Here is a 14,641-nt window from a genome sequence, read left to right as displayed (position 1 = left end):
AGGCCAAGGGTGATGGGACACTGTCATCATCCCCAGGAGTCCCAGGGGTTGTGTGTGTGTGTGTGTGTGTGTGTGTGTGTGTGTGTGTGTATAGTGGGGAGTGGGGAGTGGGGAAGATCAGGGACCATCTCTTCTCAACATCACCCATGCTCAAAAATACTTTAATAAGCTTACATCAGGTGCATTTGCAGAGCCAACTGCAAAGTGCAATCTCATTTCCCTATCACCCCAATTATTCTTCACCTACTTGCTAAAGTTTGAAATTCCTTTAGTGTGAATCAATTTGACATAAAGCACTTGAAATGAAAATGCTTGGTTGGAGTAACCATGACTGACGTTAATTCCCACTAAAATGTAATCACTCAATAAATCAGGAGAAGGCGTGATGATATGAGAAAGGCTCAGCCTTGGGAAGAGACAGGAGGTGGGTACTTAGAAGGTCTACGATGGAGAAAAAGCTGGAGAGTGAGGGGGGAAGGACACAAACTGGCCAACCTAGAATTGCCAAAGAGAAATGTCTCAGACTGACATCTGGCCCTGTTTTTCTTTAATTCTCATGGGTCAGGAGGGGTGTGTGCACTTATCTGGTCCAGCATGCATGCTACATTTGCAGCTTTATTGGAATAACCGCTTTGGATCACGGAACGCACACCGGCATACCAGGTTTGTAACCAAGGCTCTTTGTTCATAGAGTGTTCAGTAGTTACAGGACTAGTCAATTAACACCACACTCTAATCTTTGCTTGTCTAGCAAAAGGAAAAATGAGATGCATCTCAGCCACACTTTGCCTTGGACTCACCCTTAGGATCCGGTTGAAATCCTCTTTGTCTACTCTTAAGAAGTGGCAATTATCTTCTCTCAAGACGATAGAAGCAGCTCTTGGGGCATCATTCACTAATGCTAACTTGCCAAAGTCATCCCCTTCGTGCAGGGTACACACCACACCCTGGAGGAGCAGAACATTCAGATGAAGACGGTCCCTGAATCTGAGCAAACACCCACTCACCTCAGGCCACAAGACCCCTTTTCCCCCAAAACACTGTATATATAAACGGGCTGCACCCAGGGATGCCAAGGGAGAGTTCTATAATTAGATTATAATGTTTTATTTTTTTTTCATTGAGTAATATGGATTATGGGCTAAATTAAATGTATAATTTTATATATTTATTTTAAATATATGCATCTATAAGGAGATGAGCCCCAGAAAGTTCAATCTACTGAGTATGGTAATTGAGATAATTTATGATTAGAGATGCTATAATGTCTTTTCTATGTTGAGTAACAATGTTGTTGAAAGTCTAATTGTAGCACTGCATTGTTAATACTTAGAGCCACACTAGTAAATGGAGCATAATAAAGTTTCAAAAAGAAAAAGATATATATACCTTGCCATAAATGACTACATTCACCGATCCTTTCAGAATAATGTACCAGGAGGTGCCTTCTTCCCCCTGGTTAAACACTAGATACAAAAAGATGAAAAGACTTATGACAAGAATAGAAGCACATCAATATAAATTACAGCTTATCAAATCATCATTTTTAAGTCCCCAGAATTATGCATTTATTCCAGAAGGAAAAAAAATTACTGGCAAATACTAACTTATTCAGGTGGAATAGTGTCTCGTTTTCTATAGAACATGAAAGGAACAGAAATACTGTGTTATTTGCTATGCTCTAAAAGATATGAATTTACTAGAGACCAATGTACCAGCAATCCATTTCTTAAAGCAACACATACACTTTCCCCCACAATTCATCACAACTTATTATGTTATAGAAAATAGTTTTTAAAAGTAACCTGACCACCAGTGTGAAGTTTGAAAACATGAAAATCAGCACTACCTAATGTTTATGGATACCTATGGATATTATTTAAAAATGGGTTGGAATGACAGCCACTACATACAGGGTAGGAGTTATCTTGGGGAGAGAAGAAAAGAATAAGATAAAGGAAGGAACAAAAGGCCTTCAACTGTATCTATAATTTCATTCTTTAGAAAAAATGAAAAAATGGCATAATGTTAGTGTTTGATGAAGATGAAGTGCTTGTGATTATCTCTATTTAAAAAAAATATTTTATTTATTTGAGAGAGAGAGCAAACGGGGGAAGGGGTAGAGGGAGAGACAGAGAATCTCAAGCAGACTCTATGCTGAGTGCAGAGTCCAAGTAGGGCTCGATCTCTCGACCCTGAGATCATGACCTGAGCCAAAATCAAGAGTTGGAAACTTGACCAACTGAGCCATCCAGACACCATATTTAAATGTTTTTAATAAAATGAAAACAATCAGTTAAGTTTGAATGAAAAAAATAGATGAGAAGTTGTAAGTCATCACTGATGATAAAAATAAAATATATTAAAGTGAACCTTTAAAATGTGAAGAAAAAACATTCTTACTAAAATAGATACCCATGTTAGGAATACCACTTATGATGACTGAAAGTAAAATATTGTGAAATGCAATTTTTATAAGTTTTTGGTTTTACAATTCATGTTCCTGCTTATTTGGCTAACACAGTCTGAAGAAAGAACAAGATTTTCCAAAGAACATCTCTTGAAAAGTTAACAAGTGTCCATTTAAAAAAGTGTCCTATGTTTCACTAAGTTTAAAAAATGTCAGTTTAAATGGAGCGAACATTTTTCTTTATTGCAGAACTTCCGAGAATCTTGGTGCACTGGTGTGTCTCCTGATCCTCCACGGGAGGTTAGAGAAGGAGGCATTTCCTGGCTTGAATAGACCACACACCATGTTTGCCAAGAAGCATTTTGTAGAACTTGGGAAAAATGATGGCTTAAACAATTTTGCTCTCATTTGTTAATATCAAATTTCAATGTCTTGCTTCCAGCACAGAACTAAACAACTTGCATTCTGGAGAGTTATTGATATACTCAGCACTGCTCTAGTATTTGGGGCAAAGAAATTTTCTCAGGCTTGGAGCTGATACGTGGAAGTGAGAAGAAAAAGCAAGCAGGGTAGTTTACTGCTGACTAGGGCTCTGGGGAGAAAGACTTGCTCTCCGAAAACCAAACTGAAGTAAAGTCATTGTGAAAAGGTCCCACGTAGGGTCCTTTCTGAAGAGCAACGACTTCATCCCACCCTCTTTAGACACTGCCGTGGGTCAGCAGGGAGCAAGTGGGGACTCAGGCTGGCAATAGCTATCAGGCTGGTACCAGAAAACCACCTTGTGGATCGGGCACACGCTGAGAATAAATGCAGGCCCCGAGAAACCAAACTGCCACATGACCTGCGCCCAAAAAAGGAAAGTATTTGCAGTCAGGTTCCCAGGGCATATGCTCGTGAGAGGCTCGCCAGGCACAATGTTCCATTACGTTTACTTACACACAGTTCCTCCTTTGGCATGAGACTCAAAAATGAGAACACCTGCTAACTCCCGTTTCACCTAGAAGAAAAAGAGAGAGAGAGAATTCCAAAAGGCCAGATTTGGGGGTGGGGTGGGGACTTGTTTTCCTTCTAAGCAGTGCTGACTGTTTCCTTCTGCCCACACAGCCACCCTCCACTTTGCACTCTAATCTAGAACCACTTTCACTAAATTTGCCGCTGGATTCTTAAGGTTCTGACAAAAGCTATTTTGCAAGTTAATTCATACAAGACAATCTCCCCCCAGAAACCATTTAAAATGTGGCTTCACAGGGAGGAACTAGCCAATTTCTCTGCCAGTCATCTGTCTTAGGTATGAAGGTGAGAGCACCTACGATGTCAGAGGACTCTGTTGCCATGAGAGGCTCTTCCTTACATCACAGGTAACGCATCACTACACACGTGTTGGAAGAGTCAATGTCTCTGAGGTGAATAGTTAAGCCTAGATGTGTGAGCAGATTTATATTCCTACATAGCTAATTATTTTAAAATTCTAAATTATCGTCCCAAACTTTGGCTCTATCTTCCTAAGAACAAAGTGACCTGAGAACTTCCCACAGTGCCTGGTTGCCCAGGATTTGAGCTAGAAGACGAGACTCCCCCACAGTCCTCTCAATTCCACCAAGCTAGGCAAGTGACAGCAGGAGCATGCTGGCAATGTGGAACACAGGTAAGGAAAAGGGAGTCTCTTCTCACTTCTGTCTACAGCATGAACTCATGATGCCTACACGTGCAGGGGCACACCAGCTGTCCCTACTCCAATGGACACAATGAGGATGACAAGGGCAGTGGTGTGCAGGAAAGGGAGCTGGGCTAGACCACACCCCTGAATATCCTACTCAGGTAGGCAAGCAAGCTTCTAGACTCCAAGTAGTGCAACAGGGCAGGGATGGGAGGGCAGTTCCATCTGAGTCGGAAGGGGAAAGGGCTTGGAGCCCTTTCCTTGGAGCTGTGGCAAGTTCCTCACTGCTCTCAGGAGACCTGACCCCCCCACCCTCCAGAGAAAGGACTGCAGGCATTGCAACCATATGATAGCATAATGTCATCTAGTGAGCTGGGAATGAAAGGAAAATCAGACATGTAGATATTGCTGAGGGGCCTTAGAATATGATTTTTGAATACTGAAACAACTTCTAGATACTATTATTATTGAACTATTAGCATAGAGAAGACTTGTGTTACCTGGAAATCACATTCCTGTATTCCTTCTACTGGAGGAGGTGTTTTCTGTCCCTATTCAGAGGCCAAATCTCTGTCCACTGCCTTCCTAAATAACCTGATCGTGTAAAAGTTCAGAATCAGATATAGCGATTGGGCTATTTTTCACCAGTGGGTACTACTATTGTGCTCTAATACATCTGAAGCAATTTTCTCCTGAACCTTCTGCTTCCTTCTTAGTAGGGAGCAAACGTGGGCAAAGCTGGCCCTGTAGGCCAAGACAGGTCATCTTGATTTCTCTCTTTTCTCCTTTTGGTTCTATATTCATGGAAGGGTCTCAGAGCTCTTCTTAAGGCCTAGTTCTCTTGTCTAAGTGTACAGATACCAAGATTCAGGTTTGGAAGAGTCAAGTACATTTTTCAGTCCTACTCACTCCTACTGCTTCAGGGTTTAGGGCACATGACCAACTATTAACAACGTGATAATACCTGATCCCATTTTGGGATTGTTCTTGGGTATAACTTCCTTACCATCTCATGAGAGAGAGTAGGGGTGATTTATGAGGTAGAATTCAGGCACTCCTTCACCACCACCCCCAAACCATAATACTCTCCTCCACTGCTAACAGGGCATTTAACACCCCCACCTCTTCAACCATGCTCAACTAAGAGAAAACCTACTGTGGTAGAAAGATGGGATAAGGCCTTAATGTGAATGAGCTCTTCATAGATAATCTCTAGGTCATCCACGGTCCTCTGGCCAGGTCTACAAAGAAAAAAGTAAAAAGAAAACAATGACAAAAAACTCATCGTAAAAGCTTGAAACAAAGAAATGGATTCGGGGATCAGTAATGTGTTGAGGGGACTTCTTAGGAGAAATCTCTGTAAAAAGATATTGACAGAGGGTAAGATCACATCAATATAATTCCTAAAGGGATTTTTGAAATCAATGTGCTCCTCGATGGAAGGATGTGCACAGAGTATCCTTCCTTTCCACTCTCAGGGAAGGACATTGTGGTTGGCTAACTTTCTCTCATTTTGTAGATGATTGCTCTAAAAAAACTGTTTTCATTACCATCTGAATCAATAACTTGTCTTTTAACACATCTAGGAACAATTGATTTCATCAACTGGATGACTGATCCAAATTCCTTGGGATCTAGTGTGATGTTTTAGCCTAACAGAATAATGCTGCTGCTGTCACTATTGTTTTGGGGAATGTAATATGCTTCTAGCACGGAACTCAAATAAAGGGTTAATAGAGACTCAGAATTTCTGACCTATCCCTGACAAAGTCAGGGCATGAGATGAGCGGAAGGCAAATAGTCATGTCTGGGATTAGTCAGAAAGGAAGAGAAGGAAAGTATACACTCTCATTTCCCAAAATTTGTTCCATGGATGACCAGTCTTTCGTGAGATGTCAATCAGTGTTGTATCTAAAGTTTTTTTTTTTCCTATAAGTTATTATAAAACTAGTCTCTAATAACCTGCCTCCAAGGATAGGATATGCAGGTGTTATGGACATTTTGGCATGGGAGGACTGAGTGGATTCCTAATTGTCTTTCATGTTGGTGATTGTTCTGGAATCACTAATAGTGTTTAATTATACACCAAAGATAATTGACATGACTGGTCAATAATTTGGGTTTTCTACTGCTCTCTACAATAAAAGGAATCCTGGCAAATAGATTTTTGAAATTTAAAGACAAACACACACACACACACACACACACACACACACAATAAAGACAAACACAAGGGTTATTAATCCTCAAAGTGCTATGTGGATGGACAGGCAGCATTTACTAATTGATGCAGCTAATTGATACAGTCATGTATGTCACCTCTTAATTACTGTCAGTCTATTTTATGTATCTTGTCCTAAAATTCCAACAATTTATGGTATTCCTCAGTGTTACTGTATGCTAAACATTTAAACCTTCATGAGGTACTGATGGTGTTCCATCCTTAATTACATTACATTTTAATAAGTGTTCCTTGGTCAAATCAGTTGACCAAGCACTGGATTTTGAGTCCAAAGATCAAGTTTTAACAGTGCAAGGTTTTAACACATCAAGTTTTAACTCAACAGGCATGTGACATTAGTGTCAGTCTCATCTGTAAAATGGGGACAATATCTTCCTGAGAGAGATGTGAGAGCTAAGGAAGTACTGGATGTAAAGGTACCTGCATATTTATTTAAGTGGAAAAAAAAAAAAACCTACCCCAGCAAACATATTCAAAGTTCAAACCCTCACTTCAAAAATTAAACAAACTTACAGATAAACTATGATGTTTGGGCCAGCAAATTACATCTGAAATTTAGCAAGCTATTGGGTAAGTAGTCTGAGTAATCAAAACTGAATTGTAAATATTCTAAAATAGTTGACTGGATTGAATAATTTAAAAAATTAATTTTGCAACCATATTATACATAATATCAGGGGCTTGACAGATCAAGTGGGGCTAACTGGAGGAAGAAAGCTCTTTGCATACCACGCACATTACCTCCTCTGTTTCCTAATCCTGACTACTCAAAGGGACGGGTGCTAAGTCCATGACCCAGAGCGATGCCAGGCAGCTTCCCCTCCTGTGAAGAATCGCCACTGAAGGACACCACTGTGCATCAATCGGTGCTTAAGAACGGAACTCAGAAAGAAGAGGACCCAGAGACCCCGAAGAAAAAGCTATGGCCATGGGGGCTCTAAAGGAACCAGGCCTTCTTAGGAAGGGGCCTAATCTAGCACTTGACTTAGACATGGGCATTTTGAAACTGGGACCCTTGGGGATTTAAAAGTCAATTGAGTCACCTCAGTCCATCTCCTGCGATAGCGGCAGCTAATGTGAACGTCTCAGGTAAGCATAATAGGATTACGGCTCTTCAGCACGAGGAGCAGCCCTGCTGTTTCTGCTACTTGACATCAGCTGCAAATAGCATGGACCCTTCTAGAAGCATGACTAAAAGGGAAAACAGTTGCCGAGTCTCATTCTCACCTCCGTGGGGAGGAAGAAAACTCAGCTGGGAAAAGAGGTTAGAATTTAGCACTAAAATCTTGACAGAGTCAAAGTTGGGAACAGATCTCTGAGTTTAGGAGGAGCATTTACAATATTAATCAGTGTGAACTCCATACTGACCAACTCTTACAGATTAAAAAAAAAAAAAAGTGCTGTCCTTAGGATCTATAGATCCCCTTATGTTAGAACTAATTATGTATGCCAACCAGACTCCAAGAGAAAATCAAATGAAAATGGTTATATTTTGTCCAAGAGTTAAAACCTATGATGAAGAGCACTGTCAGCTGCTCGACGCAGCATTTGACGCAGTGGTTCCAGGCCATCCTTGGAGCCACTCTAGGTCATCTTAGGACCAGCACCGGAGTGTGGGAGAAGAGAGCTGAGGCTGGTAAAGAACTGAAGGAATTGTGGAAATCTCCTCAACACCCTGCTGCCCCAAACCGCCGAGCGCTGCCTGGAGCTCCTTCTCCCCACGCTGCCACGCTCCTGGCTCTCTCTTGCCTTCCTAAGTGCTTCTCCTCGTCTTCTTTGGTCTGTTGTTTTTTTGTTCATTTCTGGAGCTGTGCTGTGCCCCAAGGCTCTGCTGTCAGCCCTGTGTTCAGTGTTCTCTACCTTCTCTCTCTCTCTGGGGGGGAACCCCCCCCCCCAACTTTCATCTATGTAATGCTGAGACCTAAGTGTTTATCTCCAAACAAATGTTCCTGAGCTCTGAGGGCTTCCTGGCCATCTGCTCTCTGATAACCCGTAGGTACCACGAGCTCAGTGGGTCCAGAAAGGCTCCCTCATCATCACACAAGGCTTTGGGAAGGCAGATCTCCATCTCCTTTTCCAGACTCGTCTCTCTCCACACCTTACCTCATGGCTCTGCTCTGCCCCAGCCATACCAGACACCTCTGCATCCCTGCAACATGCGAGGCTTTTTCGTGCCTCTGAGACTTTCCACGTGCCCTTCTCTTTGCTAGATTTTGTTCTGCTGCAAGTCCAACTCAGATCTCATCTCTTCTGGCTAAAATTCATTCTCCAACCCTTATTCTCCCATGGCACATAGTCCTGCCACTGTGGTAACCACAACGCACTGGGAAGAATGCTTAAATATTCATAACTCTAGTCGATTCTCAAGAGAAGCAGCACCTGGAAGTGCAAAGGGCACTGACTTGGAAGCAGAAACTCCACTGGAGATCTAAATCGGGAACTTCCTAGGTATGTGATCGGTGTAATGCCTTGTGTCTGCATCTGTAAAGCGGGAATAACAAAGGATTGTCGTAAAGATCAAACGAGTTAATATATGCTAAGTATTGATACATCGGGAATACAGCCCAAGTGCAGGATGGCATTGTTACCAGGGTGCCTGCTCAATATAGCTCATCAGATGCCCCAACACACATGTTCTTACAATTCATGCTGAATTGAGAGTCTGCCCAAGGGAGAAGGCAGCGGTACTGTGGACCAACTCTTGGTCTGAGGGATATGGGGGCTTGTGCTCTGCTGTGCTTCCTCATGAAGATCAAGTAAGAGGAGGTGCCTGTGACACAACTCATTTTTGATACGGCACATGCTTGTGTCATGGCAAATAGTTAATAACAGAGGAAGTGGACGGGATGATACTGAACCTCGCCTCTTACTTCAAATCCCATAAAATGATAGAGAAGACATATTTTCTATAGGATTATAGATTTTATTCATCCAGCTGTGAGGAGGAAGTTACCATGTTAGACCAGCTGAAGTCACTCAGTCTAACTAAATCAAGATCAGTGGCAGCCCGGAGAGAGGTGACCATCGAAGACCAAGCAGCACTTGCGGGGCTCAGCCCTTTGTTGGCCGTATTTTTATCTGCCATGCTAAAGGTCTGATGGGAAAGGCATTTTAAAATCCAAAGCAGCACTGAAAACAAACATGCATCACCATCACCACAAACCACAAAATAGTACAATGGGCAGACCAGAGAGTTGTGGGAATCCTGGGGTGATAGAACAAAATGTCTGGGAAATGGCCGGAAGCAGCCAACAGCTCCATCCTCACAGATAACCACCACAGGAGGAAGACAACAGAGAAGGCAAGGCAGGTAAGATGAGGGCAGGAGGGGGTCAGACTGCTTCTCCCAGGTCAGTGGGCAGGCGGCCCTGTTTCCCACGCCCCACACTGAGCAGTGGGCAGCAGCAGTCTCCCAGGCTAAAAACTGGAGACCTGCTCTCTAAGACAAATGCCCAGGGAAGAGTCTGCCAGAGAAGCCCTGGGCTCTCCTGCCAGGCACAGAGGAAGAAAAGGAGGGAAACACCCAGAAAGGCTCCATTCCTGAGACATCCTCCTCAGTTTGGCAGCTAACGGGAGGAAGGGGCGGGGTGGGACTTCAGCCTGTCCGCTCCCCCCCTGCCTCTCATAAAGCAGAGATTGCCAGGAAACGGGGCCTCCGCGGCCTCCAGGGGCGCCCTGTTGGGGACGCGGACCACACCTGCACAGAAATCCGTGTGGCGGCCTCTCCTCCCCCCGGACCTCCATTCATCAATAACCACTACAGAGAGGCAAACACTTGCATGAGAACTTGCTGGATGCTGTGGAGAAACCCACGGCAGCTATTTGGAAACATAATGGAACAAAGCGTAAAACCAGGTTAGTCTCTGAGTCATAAATAACATTCAACATGGAAGGAAAAAAAATAAAAAAGAAAAAAAAAAGCAAGCAAGCAAGACAGACAGACACAACCGTGTGGTCTCCCGTGGGCAGTGTAATCACCAGGCCAGCCACCGTCACTTGGCAGTCCACCCGGGTTGCAGTGAACTTTTTGGTCCTGTTTATAGCACATGTTTTTTTTTTTTTTATTTTAAAGATTTTATTTATTTGTTTGTTTGAGACATAGAGAGGGAGAGAGGCAGAGACACAGGCAGAGGGAGAAGCAGGCTCCACGCAGGGAGCCCTACGCGGGACTCGATCCCGGGTCTCCAGGACCAGGCCCTGGGCTGAAGGCAGCGCTAAACCACTGAGTCACCCGGGCTGCCCTACAGCACATGTTTTAATGTGATGACGGAAGTCAGGACTGCAAGGTGTGAGTGGACTTACTCTAAAAAAAAGCCGAGTATTTTCCCAGTTAGCAAAGCAACGGAAGCATTTGTGAGAGGTGGGCCGCGAGCAAACTCACTGATGTTCCTGGGGCCTCAACCTACCGTTAGGACTTGACGTTGAGGGAAGTCCCAGGGAGGAGGTCAGGTGGAGCCCGAGTGGCCAACCCATGCCCACCAAAGTGAATCACACTATGAGCCCCTCTCCCCCGCCCCGCCCCAGGTGGATCTTGGAGTTTGCGGGGTGGCAATGACACGAGCCAGCCCAGCCTCTCCCAAGGCCGCCAGCTCAGAGCTGCTGTGCCATCTAGTGTCTCAGAAAAGACTCACCTCGCTCCTCTTGATCTTGATCCGCAGCCCCCCCGAACCCCCCCTCCGCCAAAGGGCACCTGAGCCTTCCCCACCACAATCGCTGAACAAAGTCACATTTTAAAAGTGGGTTTCTCATGGCAAACAGTGGCATTAAGCACCTCTCATGCTTTGGTCTTTACGGGGGTGACAAGGAAAAAAAAATGGAGAAGAGATCCTGCAAATCAGACCCCAGCCTGTTCAAACGGTAATGAAAGGGTCCCAAGGACTGAAGGCAATTTGGCTTTCAAGAGTCAAGGGAACACTGTGCCCCAAGCCGGAGGAGGGAACTCCCATGCACCTTCACAGAGTAACCTATGAGGCTGGGGAAGTGAATTGACTCTCTGGCTGCTCTGAGTGGCAGCCGCTGAATGTACCTGGTCTTTACTTGTCCTTCTCCAGATGTCACAGGGAGAGATATTAGGCAGCCCTGCTTCTTTACAAATCTGCGTGGTGCCACATTGATGTGGATTTGTCGGATCCTGCTGTGGAAAGGCCTAGTTTCTGCAGGGGATGCATTCTGGCGGCAATGTCTAGTTTCAGACAAGATAATAAACGGGGATGGATGGAGGAGCAGTTTATACATTAAAGGATGGGAGGGCTCAGGTGATATTGGAAGCTGCTGGTAAATACAGTTTTATCAAGGAATTTATCAAGGTCAGAGATGGAGCTCCTCAGTTATTGGAACGTGGATGAAATGAGGGATTCGTCGACACACCCAGCAGCACGTTGGCGTGGCCAGGGGTAAAATATGCAGGTAAGAAAGTAAATAACCTAGTTCTTCTGGACCTCTTGTCTGGTAGACCTATTCCCTGGTGCATGGCGAAAATACCCAGAAAAGTCAATGTTGTAAATATGTAGGAAGCCATGGTCATGCTTCAAAGTAAAGGAAATGATTTATTTTATTTAATTTTTTTCTGAGGGGTGGGGCGGGAATGCTTTATTTTTCTTGCAACACTCCCCCTCATTCCACCTGACTGTTCAGTTTGTAAGTCATTTCTCTAACTTGGATCCTTTTCCAACACTCTGAAGATCTTGAGATCTCACCTCTTCTACTTCCCCTAAAGGAGGTTCGGTGTCATTTCCCACCCTTTTGTCTAATAAACCAGCAAAACGTGCTTCTTTTCCTCACCTCTCAGAACCCTCGCTTCTTAAGAGATAGATCTTCAGGGTTACAGACATTCCAGGAACCTGGTGACTGGACATTTAAAGTGTCCTGTTTGGCTCTGCTCACTGCCCTGTCACACCACCCTCCCTTTGCCTTATCTTTAACCCAGGAAAGAACATGTTCAGTTTACTTCGGATGAAATTAGGCATTTTTTAGTTCCGATAGCAATGCCTGTGTCCGTGGGATTCTTTCCTTCTTTGTGAGGTTAGAAATGAATACAGTCTACCACTGTAGTGAAGGGCAGATGCTTTAGGAATATTTGTGAGAAATGAAGTCATCCCCATCAGGATATGGGGTAAGTTTCCATAATTAAAGCCCCTGAATGCTAAGTGTTTTTAGGACAATGTAATTTAAGGTTTTTCATATTTAGAAACTGAATATGCCCAACATTCTTCCAGAAAAACTGGTTACTACGGGGACATGCTAGAAACTTAATATTAAACCTTTGAAAAGGGGCAAGTATAAATATTTTCCTTTAAAATACCTAAGCAGTAAGTTGAGAAAAACAAATTTGGATAGCACCAGATAGGATAGTTACTTGTTTGTCTTTGTGTATGACATATATATGTATCAGATAGAAAGTTCAAACGTTTTTTGAGGAGGTGCTATGTAGATGTGTTACTACCTTTTCCTTGCAAAAATTAATTCTTAATCAGGGACAGTTGGATTATCCATATTTCTTTGGATTTTACTTCTCATTCAGTAAATACACTAGAGGGGATGAAGTTGAGGCAAACTAAGAGAGGAAAAAATATTCTCCATGAAAAAAAAAATGGAAATGAAATTGGATGTGGAGTAAGCAGACATACGGACTCGGTACCTGGTTCAGCCACATGTACTTCCGTGTGATATCAAGGAAGGCACTTGACATCTATTAAGCTCAATTTCTTTTCATGCAAATGGTGGATAATGACATAAGTCCTGCTCATTTCATAGAGTTGTTTTGAGATTCAATGATGTGAGGACCAATCTATAAGGTCAGTATATGAACTACAGTGTGATTCATATATTTATTATTAGGTTCTGTTTGTAATTATGGCTAGTGGGTTGATGTGAATATTTTTCTAAGTAGATGATAATGCTTGTATTCCATTCAGGTCTATAAGGTAATAATTGAGTAAAATGAGATTAGTCTGAAGTAATTATTTTTAGATCAAATACCCAAGACATCTTTCCTCATCATTGCTCTAAGAATAAACCCAGGAGGCCGTTTTGAATCCTTTTTGGCCTGAGAAAGGTGGTAGACCACGGTAAAGAATACAGATTCTGGAGCCAAACCAATCCTGAGTCCAACACAAGCAGGTTATTTAACCTGTGTCTATTTCCGAATCCATAAAATGGGGGTGATATTAGTAACTACCTCATAGTTCTGTTGAAAAAACTGAATTAGATCACAGTGGTTAGCATATGTATGCTCAATAAACACTGGCTATAATGAAATACAATGGCATTTTTTTCCTGTTTACAATCTCCTTGTGAAGTTGGACGAGGGTAAACGCACTTTATAGTTTAAGAGATTTGTAATCTAGAGCTATTGGGTACTAAGTAGTAGATTTGGTAAGACTAGAATCCAGGGCTCTGCAGCTCAGTCTCACCTTCACTTTATTTAATAGCAGTCTCTTGGGTCCAATGCATGCATCTCAAATGCTGTCATTCAATTCTTCAAATACAATTAATTTTAACCTCAAAGAACTTAATATCTGGTATTGTGTCTTTAGTCTTAGCATTCTCCACAGTGAGCAGAGAAAGCTACCTACTGTGAAGCTGACCATCCACACCCCACTTTGAGGTTCTGCGATGGGGCTCCCAATGGCTATAAAATAGATCCAGTGTGCACAGAGTGCAATCTGACCTGGGCCTAAACCTTCAGGCACATTTACTAGCACTCTTGGTCTGGGCATTCATTCAGCGTGAAACAGCTTATTGTTCCTGGCTGGAACTTCCTGACATCTTTCTGGCCCCAGTCCCACCCCTGCACTCCTGTCAGGCTAGGAGTTCTTTCTTTGTTCTGGGAAGAAGTGCAATAGAATATTATTTTTTGTTGCTGTTAAGAAAGGGTTTGAGGGGCACCTGCGTGGTTCAGTGGTTGAATATCTGCCTTCGGCTCAGGTCATGATCCTGGGGTCCTGGGATCGAGTCCTGCATCAGGATCCCTGCGGGGAGCCTGCTTCTCCCTCATTCTATGTCTGTGCCTCTCCCTGTGTCTCTCCTGAATAAATAAAATATTATTTTTTTTTAAAAAGAAAGGGCTTGAGAATGAACGTAACATCCAACAAGGCCAACCGAATGTAGTAGGGACATTGGAAGGTAGACCACTATGCACCTATTAAAAATCCTGTCCTTGGAAAATATTTAAAGTTAAGGGAGAATATCACAATATATTATTAATGGCACAAAGTTAGGAATTGAAAAAAATAACCAAGGGACATGCACCAAAATGTTGATAATTATCTCTGGGAGATGTGATTGCAGGTGTTATTTTTCTTTAACTCCTTTTAGTAGTTTCCAAATTTTC

General features: G+C 43.0%; 1 protein-coding gene across 15 annotated transcripts in view; it reads right to left on the bottom strand.

Annotated features, from left to right (window-relative positions):
- Positions 1-14,641, bottom strand: part of RAPGEF4 (Rap guanine nucleotide exchange factor 4) — a 284,560-nt gene that overhangs the window by 58,386 nt on the left and 211,533 nt on the right. For all 15 annotated transcript variants that reach the window (XM_041721890.1, XM_041721892.1, XM_041721905.1 and 12 more), the window contains 4 exons: positions 5,224-5,308; positions 3,347-3,407; positions 1,390-1,466; positions 801-947 (listed from right to left, as the gene is read on the bottom strand). In XM_041721890.1, the coding sequence (XP_041577824.1) occupies positions 801-947; positions 1,390-1,466; positions 3,347-3,407; positions 5,224-5,308 (370 nt within the window). The remainder of the gene's footprint in view (positions 1-800; positions 948-1,389; positions 1,467-3,346; positions 3,408-5,223; positions 5,309-14,641) is intronic.

The sequence above is a fragment of the Vulpes lagopus genome, chromosome 11, assembly GCF_018345385.1.
Source record: "Vulpes lagopus strain Blue_001 chromosome 11, ASM1834538v1, whole genome shotgun sequence".
NCBI classification, from domain to species: Eukaryota; Metazoa; Chordata; class Mammalia; order Carnivora; family Canidae; genus Vulpes; species Vulpes lagopus.
The sequence above is the reverse complement of the archived record's forward strand: the minus strand, read 5'-3'. Positions and strand labels throughout refer to the sequence as shown.